The 24,616-nt window shown below is 40.0% G+C and overlaps 1 protein-coding gene across 2 annotated transcripts in view; it reads right to left on the bottom strand.

Annotated features, from left to right (window-relative positions):
- Positions 1–13,166: 13,166 nt before the first annotated feature.
- Positions 13,167–24,616, bottom strand: part of HEPHL1 (hephaestin like 1) — a 79,612-nt gene continuing 68,162 nt past the window's right edge. Inside the window, exons 15-20 of one of the 2 annotated variants that reach the window (XM_033207843.1) lie at positions 24,225–24,331; positions 22,178–22,400; positions 20,798–20,937; positions 15,826–15,988; positions 15,286–15,354; positions 13,167–15,199 (exon numbers count right to left, since the gene is read on the bottom strand). In XM_033207843.1, the coding sequence (XP_033063734.1) occupies positions 14,997–15,199; positions 15,286–15,354; positions 15,826–15,988; positions 20,798–20,937; positions 22,178–22,400; positions 24,225–24,331 (905 nt within the window). In that variant the 3' untranslated portion in view covers positions 13,167–14,996. The remainder of the gene's footprint in view (positions 15,200–15,285; positions 15,355–15,825; positions 15,989–20,797; positions 20,938–22,177; positions 22,401–24,224; positions 24,332–24,616) is intronic. The other variant, XM_033207844.1, reaches the window with a different exon arrangement.

Genomic DNA, 24,616 nt, shown 5'->3' with positions numbered 1-24,616 from the left:
TTGAGGCTGCAGAGAGCTGCTTCTGAACAGCTCACAGGAAGTGGATGATGGAAAGACAGGAGGAAATACTCTGACAAGTGTCCACGGAAATTAAGGTTGTTGAGGTAGAAATAATTTGACTTATCGGAAGCTAAATGTGAGGATCCACCCAAGAAGACTTACCAGCAAAGTTGGGCATGTTTCAAAATATGTTACACGTTGGAAGGGTTTTAGAAGAAAGTTTAGGCAAAGGGAGGAGGACCCCTCATGTCAGAGTTGGGTTTTTTTTCATCAGAGGGTACGGTACACAGGTTACAGTCACTGGCTGCAGATGACAACATACAGGCTAAAATGTTTTGTGCACAAGAAAATCAAAGTTTATATGATTCAGAAACAAGTCAAGTGTTCTTTTCAATGTCAGTTTTTACATATTAATCAGTACATCAACAGTTCGAGGAACTGACAAAAAGATTTCAAGGACTCACAGATTTTTTACTCAGGGACAGGATCTAAGCCATGAATCATAAGACCTTTCTCAGATGGCTTAGTTGGGAAGCCCTGTCAAATGTGACATGTAGGTTATCACCAGCAACACCTGAAGCAGGCAGGACCAGCAAGCATGAGGGCACCTTGGGGCAGGGCTTGGCTCTTTTCTCTGTGGGTCCACAGATACAAGCCTCAACTCCCACATGTACCTCTCCACCCCAGCCTGGCCGCTGAACACACATCCAAGAGATGGCTCATAGGGCTTCAAACTCAATGACCAGGACTTTAGTCTTCATCTTCCCCTTAAATCTGAACTCCATCTTCCCCATCTTACTAAATGTACCACCAGCCACCCGTGCACCCAAGTTGGAATTCTGGAGTCCATCTTCAACACTCCATCTCTCCAGCTGCCATAACCAAGTGTCAAATTCTCTTACTTCTCTCTCCTAAATATAGCAAATCTGACACCCCTCCACCTGCACTCCCAATAGGCAATTCAACTCACCATCCTGCCTCCTAACCACATACAGGAAATATGTGCAACAGGGTCCCCATCCATTCTCTACAGCTGCCAGGATGAGCTTTTCAAAGCTCCAGTTGGATCATCTTTTCTACTTAAAGTGTACATTGTTTTTAGCATAAAATACAAATTTCTTAGCATGGCCTCTGCCTACCTAACCACCAGCTTCACTGCTTTGCTTTCAGTTTTTCAAGTTAGCTAAGCCCCTGGCCTTCTCCAGGCCTTCCCACCCAAAACACTCCCCACAGTGGCCTCTTTGCCTGGCCCACCTTTATTCACCCTCCTGGCCTCAGCTCGATGTCACTTACCTGGGAAAGCCTTCCCTAAGTAGACAGACTAGATTAGGTCCCTTTGTGAAATTCTCTCGTAATACCTAGCAACACTAATTACTAGCTGTGAGTCTTGGGGAGTTCTTTGACTCTCCTGTGTCTCAGTTTTCTCATCTGTAAAAAGGTTGTACCTCTTAGGACTGTGGTAAGGACCAAATGAGTTAACACGTGGGTAGTGCGCACTGCCAGTGCCTGGCAACTTGTGAATTCAGGTACGTATCATCTGTCATTGTTGCTCTCTATTTTTCCTTCTTAAAAAATAGTCACAATTACAACTCAACAAATGTTTATTCATTTATTTAGTGTTTGCCACCCCTTTATATGATCAACTTCTTTTTATTTATTTATTTATTTATTTATTTATTAGACTTTAAGTTCTAGGGTACACGTGCATAACGTGTAGGTTTGTTACATATGTATACTTGTGCCATGTTGGTGTGCTGCACCCATCAACTCGTCAGCACCCATCAATCATCATTTATATCAGGTATAACTCCCAATGCAATCCCTCCCCGCTCCCTCTCCCATGATAGGCCCCAGTGTGATGTTCCCCTTCCCGAGTCCAAGTGATCTCATTGTTCAGTTCCCACCTATGAGTGAGAACATGCGGTGTTTGGTTTCTGTTCTTGTGATAGTTTGCTAAGAATGATGGTTTCCAGCTGCTCCATGTCCCTACAAAGGACGCAAACTCATCCTTTTTATGGCTGCATAGTATTCCATGGTGTATATGTGCCACATTTTCTTAATCCAGTCTGTCACAGATGGACATTTGGGTTGATTCCAAGTCTTTGCTATTGTGAATAGTGCCGCAATAAACATACGTGTGCATGTGTCTTTATAGCAGCATGATTTATAATCCTTTGGGTATATACCCAGTAGTGGGATGGCTGGGTCATATGGTACATCTAGTTCTAGATCCTTGAGGAATTGCCATACTGTTTTCCATAATGGTTGAACTAGTTTACAACCCACAAACAGTGTAAAAGTGTTCCTATGTCTCCACATCCTCTCCAACACCTGTTGTTTCCTGACTTTTTAATGATTGCCATTCTAACTGGTGTGAGATGGTATCTCATTGTGGTTTTGATTTGCATTTCTCTGATGGCGAGTGATGATGAGCATTTTTTCATGTGTCTGTTGGCTGTATGAATGTCTTCTTTTGAGAAATGTCTGTTCATATCCTTTGCCCACTTTTTGAAGGGGTTGTTTGTTTTTTCTTGTATATTTGTTTGAGTTCTTTGTAGATTCTGGATATTAGCCTTTTGTCAGATGAGTACACTGCAAAAATTTTCTCCCATTCTGTAGGTTGCCTGTTCACTCTGATGGTAGTTTCTTTTGCTGTGCAGAAGCTCTTTAGTTTAATTAGATCCCATTTGTCAATTTTGGCTTTTGCTGCTGTTGCTTTTGGTGTTTTTAGACATGAAGTCCTTGCCCATGCCTATGTCCTGAATGGTACTACCTAGGTTTTCTTCTAGAGTTTTTATGGTATTAGGTCTAACATTTAAGTCTCTAATCCATCTTGAATTATCTTCGTATAAGGAGTAAGGAAAGGATCCAGTTACAGCTTTCTACTTATGGCTAGCCAATTTTCCCAGCACCATTTATTAAATAGGAATCCTTCCCCATTTCTTGTTTCTCTCAGGTTTGTCAAAGATCAGATGGCTGTAGATGTGTGGTGTTATTTCTGAGGACTCTGTTCTGTTCCATGGTCTGTATCTCTGTTTTGGTACCAGTACCATGCTGTTTTGGTTATTGTAGCCTTGTAGTCTAGTTTGAAGTCAGGTAGCGTGACGCCTCCAGCTTTGTCCTTTTGACTTAGGATTGTCTTGGCAATGCGGGCTTTTTTGGTTCCATATGAACTTTAAAGCAGTTTTTCCAATTCTGTGAAGAAACTCATTGGTAGCTTGATGGGGATAGCATTGAATCTATAAATTACCTTGGGCAGTATGGCCATTTTCACGATATTGATTCTTCCTATCCATGAGCATGGTATGTTCTTCCATTTGTTTGTGTCCTCTTTGATTTCACTGAGCAGTGGTTTGTAGTTCTCTTGAAGAGGTCCTTTACATCCTTGTAAGCTGGATTCCTAGGTATTTTATTCTCTTTGAAGCAATTGTGAATGGAAGTTCATTCATGATTTGGCTCTCTGTTGTCTGTTACTGGTGTATAAGAATGCTTGTGATTTTTGCACATTAATTTTATATCCTGAGACTTTGCTGAAGTTGCTTATCAGCTTAAGGAGATTTTGGCTGAGACAATGGGGTTTTCTAAATATACAATCATGTCATCTGCAAACAGGGACAATTTGACTTCTTCTTTTCCTAACTGAATACCCTGATTTCTTTCTCTTGCCTGATTGCTCTAGCCAGAACTTCCAACACTATGTTGAATAGGAGTGGTGAGAGAGGGCATCCCTGTCTTGTGCCAGTTTTCAAAGGGAATTTTTCCAGTTTTTGCCCATTCAGTATGATATTAGCTGTGGGTTTGTCGTAAATAGCTCTTATTATTTTGAGGTACGTTCCATCAATACCGAATTTATTGAGCGTTTTTAGCATGAAGGGCTGTTGAATTTTGTCAAAAGCCTTTTCTGCATCTATTGAGATAATCATGTGGTTCTTGTCTTTGGTTCTGTTTATATTCTGGATTACGTTTATTGATTTGCAAATGTTGAACCAGCCTTGCATCCCAGGGATGAAGCCCACTTGATCATGGTGGATAAGCTTTTTGATGTGCTGCTGAATCCGGTTTGCCAGTATTTTATTGAGGATTTTTGCATCGATGTTCATCAGGGATATTGGTCTAAAATTCTCTTTTTTTGTTGTGTCTCTGCCGGGCTTTGGTATCAGGATGATGTTGGCCTCATAAAATGAGTTAGGGAGGATTCCCTCTTTTTCTATTGATTGGAATAGTTTCAGAAGGAATGGTACCAGCTCCTCCTTGTACCTCTGGTAGAATTCAGCTGTGAATCCATCTGGTCCTGGACTTTTTTTGGTTGGTAGGCTATTATTATTGCCTCAATTTCAGAGCCTGTTATTGGTCTATTCAGGGATTCAACTTCTTCCTGGTTTAGTCTTGGAAGAGTGTAAGTGTCCAGGAAATTATCCATTTCTTCTAGATTTTCTAGTGACTTGCGTAGAGGTGTTTATAGTATTCTCTGATGGTAGTTTGTATTTCTGTGGTGTCGGTGGTGATATCCCCTTTATCATTTTTTATTGCGTCTATTGATTCCTCTCTTTTCTTCTTTATTAGTCTTGCTAGCAGTCTGTCAATTTTGTTGATCTTTTCAAAAAACCAACTCCTGGATTCATTGATTTTTTGGAGAGTTTTTTGTGTCTCTATCTCCTTCAGTTCTGCTCTGATCTTAGTTATTTCTTGCCTTCTGCTGCTTTTGAATGTGTTTGCTCTTGCCACTCTAGTTCTTTTAATTGTGATATAGAGTGTCAATTTTAGATCTCTCTGCTTTCTCTTGTGGGCATTTAGTGCTATAAATTTCCTCTACACACTGCTTTAAATGTGTCCCAGAGATTCTGGTATGTTGTATCTTTGTTCTCATTGGTTTCAAAGAACATCTTTATTTCTGTCTTCATTTCGTTATGTACCCAGTAGTCATTCAGGAGCAGGTTGTTCAGTTCCATGTAGTTGAGCAGTTTGGATTGAGTTTCTTAGTCCTGAGTTCTAATTTGATTGCACTGTGGTCTGAGAGACAGTTTGTTATAATTTCTGTTCTTTACATTTGCTGAGGAGTGCTTTACTTCCAATTATGTGGTCAATTTTGGAATAAGTGCGATGTGGTGCTGAGAAGAATGTATATTCTGTGATTTGGGTGGAGAGTTCTATAGATGTCTATTAGGTCCGCTTGGTGCAGAGATGAGTTCAATTCCTGGATATCCTTGTTAACTTTCTGTCTCGTTGATCTGTCTAATGTTGACAGTGGAGTGTTGAAGTCTCCCATTATTATTGTATGGGAGTCTAAGTCTCTTTGTAAGCCTCTAAGGACTTGCTTTATGAATCTAGGTGCTCCTGTATGGGGTGCATATATATTTAGGAGAGTTAGCTCTTCCTGTTGAATTGATCCCTTTACTATTATGTAATGGCCTTCTTTTCTCTTTTGATCTTTAATGGTTTCAAGTCTGTTTTATCAGAGACTAGGATTGCAACCCCTGCTTTTTTTTGTTCTCCATTTGCTTGGTAGACCTTCCTCCATCCCTTTATTTTGAGCCTATGTATGTCTCTGCATGTGAGATGGGTCTCCTGAATACAGCAGACTGATGGGTCTTGACTCTTTATCCAGTTTGCCAGTCTGTGTCTTTTAATTGGAGCATTTAGTCCATTTACATTTAAGGTTAATATTGTTATGTGTGAACTTGATCCTGCCATTATGATATTAACTGGTTATTTTGCTCGTTAGTTGATGCAGTTTCTTCCTAGCCTCGATTGTCTTTACACTTTGGCATGTTTTTGCAATGGCTGGTACCGGTTGTTCCTTTCCATGTTTAGGGCTTCCTTCACGGTCTCTTGTAAGGCAGGCCTGGTGGTGACAAAATCTCTAAGCATTTGCTTATCTGTAAAGGATTTTATTTCTCCTTCACTGATGAAACTTAGTTTGGCTGGATATGAAATTCTGGGTTTAAAATTCTTTTTTAAGAATTTTGAATATTGGCCCCCACTCTCTTCTGGCTTGTAGAGTTTCTGCCAAGAGATCTGCTGTTAGTCTGATGGGCTTCCCTTTGTGGGTAACCCGACCTTTCTCTCTGGCTGCCCTTAAGATTTTTTCCTTCATTTCAACTTTGGTGAATCTGGCAATTATGTGTCTTGGAGTTGCTCTTCTGGAGGAGTATCTTTGTGGCATTCTCTGTATTTCCTGAATTTGAATGTTGGCCTGCCCTACTAGGTGGGGAAGTTCTCCTGGATGATATCCTGAAGAGTGTTTTCCAACTTGGTTCCATTTTCCCCCTCACTTTCAGGCACCCCAATCAGACGTAGATTTGGTCTTTTTACATAATCCCATACTTCTTGCAGGCTTTGTTCATTTCTTTTTCTTCTTTTTTCTTTTGGTTTCTCTTCTCGCTTCATTTCATTCATTTGATCCTCAATTGCTGATACTCTTTCTTCCAGTTGATCGCGTCGGTTACTGAAGCTTGTGCATTTGTCACGTATTTCTCGTGTCATGGTTTTCATCTCTGTCATTTCATTTATGACCTTCTCTGCATTAATTAGTCTAGCTGTCAATTCTTCCACTCTTTTTTCAAGATTTTTAGTTTCTTTGCGCTGGGTACGTAATTCCTCCTTTAGCTCTGAGAAGTTTGATGGACTGAAGCCTTCTTCTCTCATCTCATCAAAGTCATTCTCTGACCAGCTTTGATCCGTTGCTGGCGATGGGCTGCGCTCTTTGCAGGGGGAGATGCGCTCTTATTTTTTGAATTTCCAGCTTTTCTGCCCTGCTTTTTCCCCATCTTTGTGGTTTTATCTGTCTCTAGTCTTTGATGATGGTGACATACTGATGGGGTTTTGGTATAGGTGTCCTTCCTGTTTGATAGTTTTCCTTCTGACAGTCAGGACCCTCAGCTGTAGTTCTGTTGGAGATTGCTTGAGGTCCACTCTAGATCCTGTTTGCCTGGGTATCAGCAGCAGAGGTTGCAGAAGATAGAATATTGCTGAACAGCAAGTGTACCTGTCTGATTCTTACTTTGGAAGCTTCCTCCAGGGGTGTACTCACCCTGTGAGGTGTGGGGTGTCAGACTGCCCCTAGTGGGGGATGTCTCCCAGTTAGGCTACTCAGGGGTCAGGGACCCACTTGAGCAGGCAGTCTGTCTGTTCTCAGATCTCAACCTCCGTGTTGGGAGATCCACTGCTCTCTTCAAAGCTGTCAGACAGAGTCGTTTGTGTCTGCAGAGGTTCTGCTGCTTTTTTGTTGTTGTTGTTTAGCTGTGCCCTGTCCCCAGAGGTGGAGTCTACAGAGACAGGCAGGTTTCCTTGAGCTGCTGTGAGCTCCACCCAGTTCGAGCTTCCCAGCGGCTTTGTTTACCTACTTAAGCCTCAGCAATGGCGGGCGCCCCTCTTCCAGCCTCACTGCTGCCTTGTGGTTAGATCGCAGACTGCCGTGTTAGCAATGAGGGAGGCTCCGTGGGCGTGGGACCCTCCTGGCCAGGTGTGGGTTATATTCTCCTGGTATGCCCGTTTGCTTAAAGCGCAGTATTGGGGTGGGAGTTACCCGATTTTCCAGGCGTTGTGTGTCTCAGTTCCCCTGGCTAGGAAAAGGGATTCCCTTCCCCCTTGCGCTTCCCAGGTGAGGTGATGCCTCACCCTGCTTCAGCTCTCGCTGGTCAGGCTGCAGCAGCTGACCAGCACCAATTGTCTGGCACTTCCTAGTGAGATGACCCCAGTACCTCAGTTGAAAATGCAGAAATCACCGGTCTTCTGTGTCACTTGCGCTGGGAGTTGGAGACTGGAGCTGTTCCTATTCGGCCATCTTGCTCTGCCTCATGATTGACTTCTTGAGGGTAGTTCCATGCCCATGTGTACCATTTTTATCCTCAACACTTAGCACAAATGCCTCGCACAGAGTTGATGTTTTAATTCATAGTATTAAATAAATGTCTGAAGGCATCTGAACACTTTTTAAAGCTGGCCCAATTCACACTCATTTATCCATACATTCCAGGCATATATTAGAGGCTGGTGATGGGCCAGTTCTAAGCTGAGTGGATGGGGAAGCAGAAATGAAATGAATGCATTCCGTTTCCTCAAGGACCTTATGGCTTAGAGAAATAAGGCATGTACACAATTAACTATAATGCAAGGTAGAAAGAGTGATTATTGTGAAAAGTGGGGTATGCCAAGGGAGGTGCAGAGAATAAGTAGGGCCTGGGAGAATATGTCAGTTGGGACATTCAGAGCTGGGACAGGGGATTTCTGGGAGTGAGGAAATCATGGGTGCCATTTCCCTTCTCTCCTTGCCAAAATCTACTCATCCGATAGGCTCAAATGGCCCCTTTTTAGGAAGGCTTCCAGGATCCTCCAGTTGTAATGAATCCTTCCCTCCCTTGTTACTCTCTTCCTCTGGCTTAGCAGTTAGTTCATTCTGCCTTCTGTGATGGGATGGTGGATTGCGTATCTCTTTTTTCATTACATATCAATTTCCTCTGAGGATCTGGGCTGAATCTCAGCAGTTGCATAAATTGCCCTCAGTTTTGGCAATTTTTTACTTTCAGTATGATGCCATTCTACTTTCAATGAATTTAAAATAGAAGCCAGATGGAGAACTTGTTGGGAAACAGGATGTAGAGCCACCAGACACTGGTGTAGGGCCAAGTCAAAGATGAAAATTTGGGTCAGAGGAGGTAGTTCGGATTTTCTTCAGTAGGCATTAGGGGGTTTCTGGAGGGGAGGAATATAAAGGATGTTGTGCTTTAAGATGATTAATCTGCCAGCCATGTGTACAATGGACTGGAATGCAGAGAGTGGAGATGGAGAGGCTGGGTAAGAGGCTGTCAAAGTTTTGCAAAGGAGAAGTAACAAGGGCCCAAACTGGTGCTGTGGTCTGGAGGATAGAAATGAGTAGCACAGAAGGGTGTGGTCGCTAAGGGAGCCATTTTTCCTACTGTAAAAATCAAATCAGACAATCTGACATGTGCCAACATTCTTTGGGGGTAGTGAGAAGGTAAGACCCTGAGTTCAACTCCTGGGTTTGTCACTTACTTGATATATGACTACGGCTGTGTCCCTGGAAATCTGTAAGCCTAATTTCCCTATTCTCCAAATAGGGATAATGCTTCCTACCTCTTGAGTTGTTTTAAGGATTAAATGTGATAAAATATGTAACAGTGCCTGCCACATTGGTGGCATTTAGCTTTGATAGCTATTATTACCAACCACAGGACTTTAACATGTCAAATGAGAGTGTAGATAACATTGTTTTTTTAAAACATAGGCTTTATCACTTGAGGCCAGAACTTCAAGACAAGCATGGGCAACATAGAAAGACTCCATCTCTACAAAAAGTTTAATTTAAAAAATAGCCAAATGTGGTGGTGTGTGCCTGTAGTCCTAGCTAATCTGGAGGAAAAGGCAGGAAGATTGATTGAGCCCAGGAGTTTGAGGCCATCATAGGATTGCACCACTGTACTCCAGCTTGAGTGACAGAGCCAGACTCTATCTCTACACATGCGTGCATGTGCGCATGCACACACACACACACTCCCCCCAGAGAGTTCCCATATACCCCATTCCTGCATCCATTCTACACATGACTGGCAGATTAATCATCTTAAAGCACAAGACCTCTATTATTGTTATCTTACATTAGCTTGGTATATTTCTTACAAGAAATGGGATATCAGTACATTAATTAAAGTCCATAGTTTATTCAGATTTCCTTAGTTCTCCCTAATATCCGTTGTTCCAGGAGCCCATCTAGAATACCATAGTATGGTTCTTTCATCAGCATGTCTTCTTAGCTCCTCCTGGCTGTTTCTCATGCTTTATTTTTGATGAAATCACTTTTTTATAATTAGAACATACACTTAGGGATTAAATCACGCATCCTCCTCCCATGTCCACCCTGCCTCTCCCCTTGTCCCAGTATCATTTGTTAGAAGGAAGCCAAGATGGAGGCCAGGTGCGGTGACTCACGCCTATAATTCCATAACTTTGAGAGGCCAAGGCCAGTGGATGAGTTGAGGCCACAAGTTCGAGACCAGCCTGGCCAACATGACCAGCCTGGCTGACCATGTCTCTACTAAAAATACAAAAGCTAGCCAGGCGTTAGCCAGGCGTGGTGGCACATGCCTGTAATCCCAGCTACTCAGGAGGGTGAGGCAAGAGAATCGCTTGAAACCAGGAGGTGGAGATGGCAGTGACCCAAGATTGTGCCATTACACTCCAGCCTGGGCAACAGAGCAAGACTCTGTCTTAACCAAACAAACAAAAAAGAAGCCAAGGTAGGTTGTGAACCTCATAGCCAGTCTCTCAGAACTCTGTTTTACTTGTTGGAGACCCTTGACATTTGAATATGAGAGCTTTTGCAACCAAAATAGTCTAAGTCAAAATAGTGAAGTTCAGTAGACTGCCTAATCTCTTTATATATTCATTCATTCATTCAAAAAATATTTGCTAATAAACTATTGTGTATTTGTACTATGATCTCTGCTGGGGATGCAATAGTGAGCTAAACAGGTCAGGGGTCCTTGCTTCCACAGAGCTACATTCCAGCCAAAGAGGCAGACAAAACTTAAGCCAACAGACATAAAATGATTATGTCCTGTAATAAGTGCTGCAAAGGAAAACAGTGAAGATAGTAAATAACAGGGGGAAGGACCCACTTTAGAGAGGGAAGTCAGGGGAACCCACATGTGAACTAGAAAAGCTAGGAGAGTATGATATTGAATACTGAGTGTCAACTTGATTTAATTGAGGGATACAAAGTACTAATCTTGGGTGTGTCTGTGTGGGTGTTGCCAAAAGAGATTAACATTTGAGTCAGTGGACTGAGGAAGGCAGATCCACCCTTAACCCACTGGCCACAATTTAATCAGCTGCCAGCAAATATAAAGCAGACAGAAAAATGTGAAAGGGAGAGACGGGCCTAGCCTCTCAGCCTACATCTTTCTCCCATGCTGGATACTTCCTGCCTTCGAACGTCGAATTCCAAGTTCTTCAGATTTGGAACTTGGACTGGCTCTCCTTTTTCCTCAGCTTGCAGACAGTCTGTTGTGGGACACTGTGATCATGTAAGTTAATACTTAATGAACTTATATATATATATATATACACACACACACACATATGAGTTTATATCATATATATTTTATATATGTTTTATATATATTTATATAATATATATATATATTACATATCATTATATATATAATGATATATATCCAGCTTGGGTGACAGAGCCAGACTCTATTTCTACACGCACACACACACACACCCTAGAGAGTTTCCATATACCCCATTCCTGCATCCGTTCTACACATGACTGGCAGATTAATCATCTAAAAGCACAAGACCCGTATTATTATCCTCTTACACATATATATATTCTGTCCCTCTAATAGAACCCTGACTAATACAGAGAGGGAATGAGGAAGCTAGAGAGAGAGAGCATTCCAGGCATAGAAAGCAGCATGTGCAAAGGCCCTGAGGCAAGAAAGAACTAGCAGGGTATAGGAGCAGATGAAAGCTTGAGCAGAGTTGGAGGAGTGGGCATGGGCCAAGTCAAGCTGGGTCTTAAAGACCAAGGTAAAGAGTTTGCATGTTATTAAAAGTGCAATGGGAAAACAGTAAAGGGTAGCCACCAGAAAAGGGATGAAATTTGGAAAAACACGAGGCAATGTGTGGACGGTGGTTGAAAGGAGCAGTAGTGATGATGGAGAGGCTGGTTTGGGGACCACTGCAGTGACCCTACTCAAGCAAGATTTGTGTGAATCTGCAGCCCAAGATCAGGGTTAGAGATACACATTTTGAGTTTATTCACAGAAAAATGGTTTTCCAATCATAAGGATGTATAAAATAAACTATGGAGTAGCTGGTGACACATTACCACAAACTTAGTGGCACACATTTCTTCTCTTACAGTTCTGGACCTCTGAAGTCCAAAATCAGTTTCAAGATATCTGCAAGGCCAACCTCCCTCTGGAGGCTCTACAGGAAAATCCATTCCTTTACCTTTCCCAGCTTCTGGAGCTGCATTCCTTGCATTCCCTGGCCCATGGCCCCTTCCTCCATCTCCAAATCAGTTGTCACATTGCCTTCTTGCCTCAGTTGTCACATTGCCTTCTTCTTCTGTAATCAAATCTCCCACTGCCTCTTTTCATAAGGACACTTGTAATTACATATAGGGCCAATATGGATAATCCAGTATAAATTTCCTATCTTCAAGGTCCTTAAAGCAATCATACCTGCAAAGTCCCTTTTGTCACATAAGGTGACATTCACAGATTCAGGGATTAGGACATCTTCAGGTCGTTGTTCAGCCTACCACAGAGGGAAAAAAGAGAAAAAAGAACCCAGTGTCAGGTTCTGAGGCATGCTAACATTTAGGTCAGACAGAGGAGAAGGAACTAGCAAAAGAGATTGAGAAGGAAGTCATTGAGGAAGAAGGAAGCCTGGCAGAGAGTCATGTTGCAGAGCCAAGGGACTAGAGACTCTGAGTATTCAGAAGGAAGGAGCTGTTTCTTGTTGCTGAGAGGTTGAGTAAGATAAACATGGAGAAGAAGCCACTGGAAATGGCATCATGGTTGGTGATCTCTACCACAGCAGATTGGGGTGTGGGGGCTGGGCATGCTGGATTGAAAGTCATCAGAATGCGCTGAGGAATTCATAGGGTGAGGTGGTACAGGCACCAAGTGTGAATACCTCCATGGTCTGCTATAAAAGGAAGAGAGAAACTGGGTCGGAGGGGGTTATAAAGAAGACAGCTCATTGTTTTCTGTTTTTAGTGGCGGACATTGCTGATGATTTCATAGAAAGATGGAGGAGGAAAAATGGATACCCAAGGTAATGAAGTCCTTGAGAAAGCAAGAAGTAGTGAGGCCCAAAGTCAAATGAAGAGACTGCCCTGCTAGGAGCAGGGACACTTGTATTTTAACAGGAGGGAAAGGTGTGTGTAAGTGAAGGCTGAGTTGATTTTCTCAAGAGTGAGGCTGAGAACAAGGAATGTAGTTATGTTTGAGGAAACAATGTTTGAGAAGTCATATTATTTGTGGAGATACATTATTTGGTTTCTTTTCCTCTAACAAGTATCATTGGCATAGTCATAGCCCCTAAATATCTAAAAATTAATTCCCCTTTAATCACCTCCCCTAGTTCAGTGATAGATAATTTTAAGTGAAAATAACCATGCAAATAGCCACGTTATATGAAACTTTATTAAAACGAGAAATGATGCAATCAAACTACTTTGTGGTTTTGTTTTCATTAAAAAAATAAACTGAAAAGAAAAAAAACACAACAACTTGTCTTACTAAGGTGGGTAATAAATAAGGCATTTACCATAATTATTATGAAATTGCAGCCTACACATGTATGAAAACTGTAGAACATGTACTATGAAATCACATTGTCCACGGTTAGCAGACTGAAATTCAAAATCTTTTGTGTATGCTGTTTGATATGACATTCAAGCAAACTATGAACAGAACTATTAGCATTTGTATCTTTTTATGTTAAGACTATAGCTTCTATCCAATTACCCATTTCCCCTCATCAAGATGAAGATGAGACAGTATGAAAGGCCCCTCCACCAGAATATTTCTTAGCTCCTTGTCATTCACTTTGACATTCAAATGACCCACTGCTAAGGCAGGCATACCAGTATCACTCATCTAGCACTGGCATTGGCATCTCAGGGCATCTCACCCAGAGCTAAAAGCAATTTCTCAGTCTTGTAATAAATAATGTTGCTTTTATCAATCTTACACCTAATGTCTAAGCATAGGACAGTGTAGATTGCTCATAATGGGTTGAGTTTTGTTGTTCAATAATTTTTTTTGCATTCAAACCTTGGAAATTATTTATTAATTTTCAAAGCTGGTTTAATGGTTTAAGAGAATCTGCCACCAAGATTATCTTTTCTCACCTTTCCTTTTCCTTTTCTTCTCCTTCCATAAAGGGGTATATCTTTAAAAGGCACGGAATGTAGGATCTTCAGAGGTCCCTTCTCCTATCCAGTCACCTACATTGATAAATTCCTCCTGGTGTTTCTCATACAATGAGAATGTTATTATTTCATAGACGATGGAGACTTGCAAAGATTCCCTCTAACTGACTGAAAAATCAAACTCCAAATTCAAGCCCGGACTTGCCTCCTGCAAAGCTTCCCCCTTATAGAGAACTTGCTCTAAACTCTCAGGGAGTCCCTGCTTCATAAAGGGAGAGCCTAATATGTTGTTTTACAACTTTCAGCCCTCCCACAGTCTGAAGTAGAAATACAATTTCTCTACTTCATTTTTGAAAGTACAAACATAAAAACATATTGTAAAAACATGTAGATATTCAAGTATTTCTACAGGTTTGAATAAAAACAGCAGCAATTAAAAAAAAAGCTTATAACTTTGCTTTTTATAACAAGCAGTGCACAGGCTATTTATATCAAAGAGGAAAAGGCCAGGAGAGCTGGTTAAAGCCTCCAAAAGATTTACTTGGTCTAATTCTATCAGCAGACACTGACTTAGACATTTCCAAGAACTCCTAAGAAAGATATTTTCCATAGAACAACAAAGGGACGCATGTTATGCAACAATGTTGAAAAAGCAGTGCCCTTCCAGTTAAATGTCTGAGGCACTCTAACTTTTTCTAGAAGCTCTTCATCTAGAAACTTTGGTGGTTAGCTAAGAAAGCACTGTTTAATCCAGGAATTATAAAAGATGGAATATAAAGATATCTTTTAGAGGGTCTCCCATTCAGTGAATCCATCCAGAGAACAGACTAAGAGTTGACATTCTCAGCCATGCCCATTCTCCTTTTTCTGTGTTTTATACCTGAGGATTATTCACAGCCCATTTAAAAATAAATAAATAAAAGCAAATTGCTTTGGATGATGTTTCAGAGGATCAGAAGGCTGATCCAGGATACAGTGTCAACCTTCCTTGGTGAGTGATGCCTTGGTCCAGTTTCCCTGTTGGCTGCCATCTGGCCAGCTGTGTGACATCACCCTTTCCTGTTGAGGGAGACCAGATGGTTCACAGAGCATCCGTGGGGAGAGCACAGGACTGGACTTGCTGGTAATCTCTCTGCTTCATTGCAGAGCGGAGTCTAAGAGAGAGAATCACTGTGGCGATTAGAAGGAGGAGTCCAATGATGAAAAGGATGACCAAGGCTGCCTTAGCTCCTGTTGGACCCAGATTCTTGCCAAAGAAATAGAGCTGCTCCTTGCCAGGTCGTTCTGTGAAAAAGATAAAGTTGTCAGGCCCCTGCCATTCTTGAGGAGTGAAATGTTGATTCATTTACATGGGGAGAGGGTATCATTACCGTTAGATGGCACTGTGGCTGAGTGAGATGCCCCTCCAGGAGATGTGGTGGAGTAAGGAATCCTGTTGTCTGCACAAAGAGAACAAGTTGATTGTTTTATTAACAACAGAAGGGGATTCTTTTCATGACATGAGTCATTTCATTTCACCAGCAAGGACTTATTCCATCAGCATCTGCCAATCATTTATGGATTCTTACTGTGCTACTTCATTCCCATGTACATGCTTTCCTGTCCCGTCTGTCTTTCCCACTTCTGCTCACCCACTGAGTCTATCTGGAGCCTCATGGCCTCTGTGAAACTTTGGCTCATATCCTCCAACTGTTACCCATTCCCTCCTACTGCTGCCAGTAAGCCCTGTACTCTGCATTCTGCTACGGCACATAGCATACTTGATTATAGTTACATATTTACATATATGTCTCTCTTACTTGACTCTGAGCTTGTTGAGGGCTATATCTGGGTTTTTGTCATGCCTCTTGTTTTCAGGGTCTACAGGAAGCTTGGTGCCATCATCTGGCATCACTGACAGACAACAGTACCTGTGTTACGAAGGACCGTGTAGGTTGTCTCCATGCCAGCATGGATGTGGTCAGACACATGACAGTGTAGCAGCCATGTCCCTGGGTGATCTGCAAACAGTTCAATGGTTTGGAATGTCCCAGGAAAGAGATCATACACATCTTCTCGGTAAGATTTATCTATCTGCAAAAACGTTTTAAAAAACAACAGCTAGTAGCCTTCTTTGCTCAGAACAGCAAGAAGAGAAAGAAGAGCAAAAACAAATAAAACCCACAGTAAGCAAAAGGAAGCACGTAAGAAAGAGCAGGAATCAAGAATAGAAGTACAATAAAGTCAAAGAAATCTAAAACTGATTCTTTGAACAGATCTATAAAATCAATAAACTCTGTAGTAGCCAGCTTCCATGATGGCCCACAATGATCCCCACCTCCTGGTATTCATAACCTTTGTAGTTCCTACCTACATTGTGTAAGTATTGGTATGTACAATCAATAGCATGTGGAAGAAGTGCTGGCATTCCAATTCCAAGATTAGGTTATCATTACTTCTGTCTTAGATACTCTCTCGCCCCCTTCTCTTGGATTACTCACTGGAGGAAGCTAGTTTTCATGTCTTATCCACATGATCAGGAGTTGAAGCCTCTAGTCAACAACCATATCAGTAAGTTTGGAAGTAGATCCTCCAGCTCCAGTCAAACCTTTGAGAACTGCAGCTCCAGTCAACATCTTGATTGCCTCCTCATGAAAGATTCTGAATCAACCAACTAGCTAAACTACTCCCAGATTCCTGATGCAAGAATTACTCTAAGTTTAGAGTAATTTGTTATGCAGCAATAGATAACTAATACAAATCTCTGGACAGACTAACCAAGGGAAAAAGGAAAAAGACACATTAGAAATACCAAGAATGAAAGTGAGGACATCACTAATATCTTACACACATTAAAAAGGAAATACTGGACAAACACCTCTTATCCATAAATTCTACAACTTAGATGGTATGAACAAACTCCTTAAAAGACAAAAACTCCTGAAGATTACTCAAGAATAAATTGATAACCTGAATAGCACTATATTTATTAAAGAAACAAGTGCTTCAAAATATTCCAACAAATTAAATTCCAGATGGCTTTATTTGCAAATTCTACCAAACATTTAAAGGTGAAATAATACCAATTGTAAAAAAACTGTTCTAGAAAATAGAAGAGGAAAGAACACTTCCAACTCATTTTATGAGGCCAGCATTACTGTGATACCAAAACTAAACAAATGCTTTGCAAGGGAAAAAAGCTACAATCAATACTCCTCATGAACATAGATACCATCATTCATAACAAAATACTAGCAAATCAATTCCACAAAAAGGAATAATACATCATGACCAAGTAAGGTTTATCCTGGGAATGAAAAAGTGTTTTAAAACTCCAAAATCAATAAATGTAATTCAGCAATGGATTAAAGAAAAAGCATCTGATCATCTCAATAGATGCAGAAAAACCATTTGATAGAATTTAACATTTGTTGATGATCAAAACTCTGAGCAAATTTAGAAGGAAACTTCCTCAACCTGATAATGGGATCCACAAAAAAGCTGCAGCTAACTTTGTATTCAAAGGTGAATGACTAAATGCTCCCGTTGTAAGATTAAGAACAAAGTGAGGATGTCCACTTTCATCACTCATATTCAAAATTGCACTACAAGCCCTGGCCAGTGCAATAAGACAAAAGAAATAAAAGACATACAGATTGAAAATAAATGAAGCCATGTCTGTTCACAGACAACATGATTGTCGGCATGGAAAATCCCCCTAAAATCTACCAGAAAACTATTGGAACTAAAGTGAGTTTAGCAAAGATGCAGGATATAAGGTCAATATGCAAAAATCAATTATATTTCTAAATATTGGCAATAAACAACTATAAATTGAAATAAAAACACTATCATTTACACTATTACTAAAGCCTTTTATATACTTAGTTATAAATAAATATAAGAAAATATATGCAAGATCTCTATACTTAAAACTACAAAATGCTGATGAAACGAGGTAAACGATATATATACCATGTTCATGGATCGGAAGCCTCAATGTGGTTATGTCAGTTCTGTCCAACCCATTGTATAGATTTAGTGCAATACCAATCAAAATCCCAACAGGATTTTAAAAATCAAAATCAACAAGGTATTTCTAAAATTTATCTGGGAAGGCAAACATCTAGAATAGCTAAAACAATCACAATCTGATTTTCAGACTTACTGTAACACTAAAGTAGTCAAAACATTGTGACATTCAAGAAAGGGCAGACTATAAACCAGTGTAATAGAAGAGACAGCCCAGACATAGACCCACATATATGTGTTCAATATGATTTTGACAAAAGTGAAGAGTCAATTCTGTGGGGAAAAAAAGATAATCTTTTCAATGAGTGGTGATGGAACATTTGGACATACATATGAAAAAAAATGAACCTTATTTCATATCTTGAACCACATATGAAAATTAAAATGTATCAGAGCCCTAAATATAAAATCTAAAACTATAACACTTCTAAAAGAAAACAAAGACCTTTTTTGTGACCTTCATTCAGTAAGGCCAAAATTTTTTATACATGACACCAAAAGTATGATCTGTAAAAGAAAAAAAAGAAAAATTGCACTTCATTGTACTTCATCAAAAATTAAGAACTTCTATTTGAAAGCTGTGAAGAGAATGAAAAGATAAACCACAAACTGGAAGCAAATATTTGTGAGTCACATCGCTGAAAAAGGATTTGTATCCAGAATATGTAAAGCCCTCAAACTCTACAATAAGGAAACAAATAACCCAATTTTTAAAAATGGCCTTGCAATTTGGACACTTCACCAAAGATTTACAGATGACAGATGGTAAGCAAACACATGAAAAAAATGCTCAATATCGTTAGTCACTGGGAAAATGCAAATGAAAAGCAATGAGATACCACTATATCCCCTCCCCAACGAGGGAATGCCTAAGGAAAAAAAGGAAACAAAAACTAAAAATACCAACTGCATATGTGGATGTGCAACATATGGAGCTCTCATATATTTCTTTGGAAATGCAAAATGATAACTGTCTCTTTGGAAAAGAGTTTGGCAGTTTCTTATTGAAATCAAACATACACATCACATGGCTTAGCAATCCTACTTCTAGGTATTTTCTCAAGGAAAATGAAAACATGTTCACACAAAAACATGTGCACAAATGTTTGTAATGACTTGATTTGTAATAAACAACCTTGGAAATAACTCAAATGTTCCTCAACAGGAGAATGGATGAACAAACTGCATTATATCCATACAATGGAATACTACTCAACAATCACAAGAAACAAACCACTGATACACATAACAAGATGGATGCAATTTGAATGCCTATGCTAAATCAAACAAGCCAGATTCAAGATGCTACAAACTATGATTTCCATATAACCTTTCAAAAAAGGCAAATCTATAGAGACGGTGGTTGCCAGGTGTTAAGTATGGGGAAGTAGTTGACACTAGAGGGTGCAATGGGGAAATTTGCCAGAGAAATAGAAGTATTCTGTATTTTGATTGCTGTTGGTTGCAGTACTGTATGTGCTTATCAAAAGAGAACTACACACTAAATTGGTGGGCGAATTGTGTTCAATGTAAATTATATCTCATTTTTAAAGTATATATGTAAACTTTTGTCATTTATATATGTTATTGAATTTTATAAATTTTTAATATAATTTTTAAAATGTAACTTTAAAAAAGCCAAACTCTGAAACGCAGCATAGCCATTTAATATGTGAAACTTACTTTAAAAAAGCCAAATTCTGAAACGCAGCATAGCCGTTTAATATGTGAAACTCTAATCATAGCAGGCTAATACTTGGTGTCCTAAACAATGTTGAAATATACAGAGGAGAAAGGATATTCAATGTTTTATTAAAGTTACCATTTATTCCTGTCTAACTAGGAAAGACCAGTTCCAGTTTTCTCCACACATTGGATGTGATTGTTCTTTTCTATTCCACTTCCTTGTAGACAGCACTGAGAACTTCAGATGACAGACTATTTGGACCTTATCCATTGGAGATTCTGATTCAGCAGGTCTGGGGCAAGGCCTGGCAATAGGGTTTTTACATGGTTCCCCAGATGGTTCTGCTATACAGGGAGCGCCACCCAAATGGTATAGCTTGATGCTAGAGGGTAGAAGGTCACACATGGTCCAGCCCAGCTCACTAGGACAAAAGTCAAGGTAAAGTTTGAGGGCTCAGGCCAGAGCTCAAAACAGCTCCTTTACTAGACAGAGCTATTCTGTTAGCTAATCACACAGAAAAAGAAAAGGGTAGGGAGAAGGAAAGGGAAAGAAAAAAAGAAGGGTGAGGAAAAGGGACAAATGCTGTCAGTGTCAGTACTTTCATATACAATATTAACAGTATATTCCAGGGTGGTCAGAGTTATTCCCAGATCACTAATGAAAAAACTCTCACCTGAGGCTTGGAGAGATTTTTATAAGCACAGTAATATACATACACATATTAAGAAACATCCAGGCCGGGCACGGTAGCTCACGCCTGTAATCCCAGCACTTTGGGAGGCCGAGGCGGGCAGATCACGAGGTCAGGAAATCGAGACCATCCTGGGCTAACACAGTGAAACCCCGTCTCTACTAAAAAATACCAAAAAAATTAGCCGGGCATGGTGGCAGGCACCTGTAGGCCCAGCTACTCAGGAGGCTGAGGCAGGAGAATGGCGTGAACCCAGGAGGCGGTGCAGTGAGCGGAGATCGCGCCACTGCATTCCAGCCTGGGTGACAGAGCAAGACTCTGTCTAAAAAAAAAAGGAAATATACACCAGGGAAAGGGTACAATCACATTATTCTGTTCCATTTTCACCTCCCCTCACAAGCATTATTGCCAAGTAACTCTTATTTTCCACTGGAAATACACTGAATTTGTTAGTTCAAAAAAGTCTTTACCAAAGCACTTTACTTATACTTACTTTGAAGAGAAAGCTCTCTGCATGATAATGGATGGTATGTATGTCCACTTCACTTCCTATCCCTAACAAATACCAGTTTGTCATTGTATCTTCGTTCATTATGAGGCCATGGAGATTCCCAAAAATCTTTCCATTAATAGCTTTAAAAGGGTGATAAGAAAATAACCTTTGGTTAATTAAAATATAAGCTGATTTTTTAAATGTTTCCAGAAGATCTTTAGGTCACTGATATTTTCATCTGTCTAGTAAACATGTAACAATCTCACTCACCCCTAGCAGTGTCCCACCATTCTAGACCCAAAATTCAGATTACTGAGAAATCCTTCTACAAAGAGAGCGAGAACAAAGAAATAGCAGTTTTAAAGCCATATCTTGGTGGCAGTGTTTTGTTTTTTCAGCATAATCTCTTTATGAAGGAAATTACAGGCTCATTGGAGAGGTAGCCAGATTTATACCACTCTACAGAGAATAAACTGAGGCATAAACAAGTTTAAATAAATCAAAATTGAGTGACTTAGAAGGTATTTTCTTAATACTTCACTTGTTGAGAATAGTTTAAGCCTGGTTGAATCTCCGAAAATAAAAGAGAACTTCACACGGGCTGAGCTCATGACCAAACAATGACCAAAGCAAACTGAGTTTGCATGATGGTGACTTCCACTCCTCCGCTGTCTACTGACTTTTGATTCTGTGCATTGTGGCACAACCAAATGACCTGCATTCATTAAAAATGGAGACCATACTAAAAAATCTTTAGGAGAAGAAAGCAAAACTGGTAGGGGAAAAAGTAGCTGAATGGGAATCAGGCTACTATATTCTAATCTATATTAATAACTAGCTTTGTGACCTTGGGCAAGGCCTATCTTTTTGTGCACTTTGGTCAAAAATAGCAATTGGTGAGAAACTGGATGTGTCAATTCAAACACATTATTCCCACCAACAAACTACCTTAAATTACACAGAATTAAGTAACACAGATACATTAAAACAGAAATTTGATGATAGTGTTTCATATCCCAGAGACAAACCTGGCCCTTAAATTTAATCAAATGGAAGTTATGGCATATTCTTATAAAAATATGACAATAAGCCATTATTTGTTTTTAAAGAATTACTTCACAGTCTTAGAGCTTAGAGATCCCAGCATTCAGAAATACATGTCCCTACAAGTTGGTTCAAAGCCTTAATGACTTCGTTGCCAGCCAATCAGTGGCTAGGCTGGTTCAGTCTGAACGAAAGCATTAGAGGACTTTCTTCAGTCCAGGTGCCCCTGGGAAGGGGGAAAGGCTCAGAGAAGGATGCTGGGAGCCTCCTACATTTACAGGAATTCCTATGAGCTTATCTCAACATAGGCTTCTTCTTTTTAAACTTTGGATATACCATGCATTCTGTTGCTTTCCTCAAAATCATCAGTGCGCTTAAAATCTCGTGGATCTTTGTTGAGATACTTCTTAATATTGTCATCCAGATACCAGGATTCATTCTCATTAAATACCAAAAACAAGAGAGCAAATTCATAATCAATGTCACTTCTTCTTCCCTTTTCATTCAATACTCCTTCTCGGCATGTAATCAGAGGACCCATCAAACCACTATACGTATCCTGGAAGAAAAACCGAGTTAAAAGAGCCATTAAGTAATTTAATAATATTTCATTCCACCTGCCACCATTCTAGTATAGGGTCATAATACCTCACCCTGGACTAGAAATTGATTCCTCTCTCGGCTGTGATTCACCCCACCTCCAGACCATCCTGTTAAACACCATCACAGTAATCTTTATACTCCCGTATCTAGAAGTCTTCAGTGATTTTCCATGGCCTGCAGAATTAAATATAAATCCTCGCAGGTCCGTGAGCCCTCCATGTGCTCCCCTAATGAACTTTTCTGGCTTAGGCTACCCCTTGATTTACTACTGGACCCCTTATGATAGGCAAATGGGACTCTCAACATGTCCCAAACACTCCCTCTACTTCCCTATTTTCAGCTGTGCTCATAATGCTCTTTCTTCCTAGACTCTCTTTCCAAAACCTTCTATAGTACTTTAGTTAGTCTGCCACTCCTACAGAATTCACCAGATTCAGAGCTCTATTACAGTTACAAGTGTGGACATGTATTATTTTCTCCACAAAGTTATAAGTTTCTTCAAGACAGGAGTATCGGCCAGGCGCGGTGGCTCACGCCTGTAATCCCAGCACTTTGGGAGGCCGAGACAGGCAGATCACGAGGTCAGGAGATCGAGACCATCCTGGCTAACACGGTGAAACCCCGTCTCTACTAAAAAATACAAAAAACTAGCCAGGCGAGGTGGCGGGCGCCTGTAGTCCCAGCTACTCGGGAGGTTGAGGCAGGAGAATGGCGTAAACCCGGGAGGGGGAGCTTGCAGTGAGCTGAGATCCGGCCACTGCACTCCAGCCTGGGCGACAGAGGGAGACTCCGCCTCAAAAAAAAAAAAAAAGGTAGGAGTATCTGCATCTCTCATAGTATTTGGTGGGGTCATTTGCACATCACAAGTGCTCAATAAATATTTGTTGTGATGCATAAAATAATAAATAAATATGGATTTCCCCATAATTCTCATATGTAAGTTTATTTATTCAAGTGCCTTGTATATCTGTCTCTGAACTCTAGAACTGTCCAGTACAACTCAAGGACATTAATACAAGCCATCTAATACCTAAGAGGGAGGTTAAGATAATCCCTCCTTTTTTTCTTTAATAGGCAAAGCTTACATTTTACATCAGATAATGGCTTTAGATTGGACTTTGGTTTATGGCATGCAATTAAAGACTGTGGTTGTTTTACATACACATATCTGGTTCAAATTCAATATTGAATCTTTGCCTTTTATTTCAAAGTTAGATCATTAATCATTCAAATAGTTTTGTAGTTTCAGTTACTATGTTTAAAGTGAACTTTCTTTTCCTGAGCCCTAGTAGCCCTGGTAATGCATTTAAAATGAACAGATTTCACACATCCAAAACCATACATAAATTGTATTCTAAGTTATATTTATTTTATTGTTATATATTTACATATCCTCTTTTGCTTCAAACCTTTTATCTTTTGAAGTTCTAAATTTGGTAACTGAAACATCGGGATTTTGTTTTTATCGCCCATACTTTAAGTCGAGGGTCAGCAAACTTTTTTTTGTTTGTTTGGAAAAAGAATATCACCAGATAGTAAATATTTGTGACTTTGTGGGCCATACAGTCTGTTGCAGCTACTCAAGTCAACCACTGACAATGTAAACGTAAATCCAGCATGGCTAGATTTGGTAAATGGGCCATAGTGTGAGACCCTTGCTCTTAATCATTACACGCTTTCACATATACCAACCCAAGCTGTGATGAACTTTCATCCAGATTATTTTAGTCAACTTTCATCCAGATTATTTTAAACCTTTCGGTTGCTCTCTCCACCTTACCTTCACAAAGTTTACTGTTGAATAGTAAACCCATGGAATACAATTGGGATCAGAAGGCCCTGGACCAGATCTTTTAGGGATATTCCATCTATAAGTTTTTACTTCTCCTGTAATAAATGAAATGGAAAAAATTTATTAGAATTACCTGTGTTTCAGATAATTTATCTGAAGAAATACAAGCAGGTCTTTACATATTTCATTAATGTTTATTGTTGGAGAGAATTACTCATTCATTACAAATGTTCTTATTAAACTCCCATCTCGATTTCTACTATTTCAAAATGAAATGGCAGATTTGTCATGTCAGGCTCCAGCCTTCCCTCTAGTTTCCCTTTTTTATTGTCAACTGGTGTGTATTCAGGAAATAAGAACATTTTATACCTTACTGTTTT

This window comes from Trachypithecus francoisi, unplaced genomic scaffold, assembly GCF_009764315.1.
Source record: "Trachypithecus francoisi isolate TF-2019V2 unplaced genomic scaffold, Tfra_2.0 Lachesis_group8, whole genome shotgun sequence".
NCBI lineage: Eukaryota > Metazoa > Chordata > Mammalia > Primates > Cercopithecidae > Trachypithecus > Trachypithecus francoisi.
The sequence above is the reverse complement of the archived record's forward strand: the minus strand, read 5'-3'. Positions and strand labels throughout refer to the sequence as shown.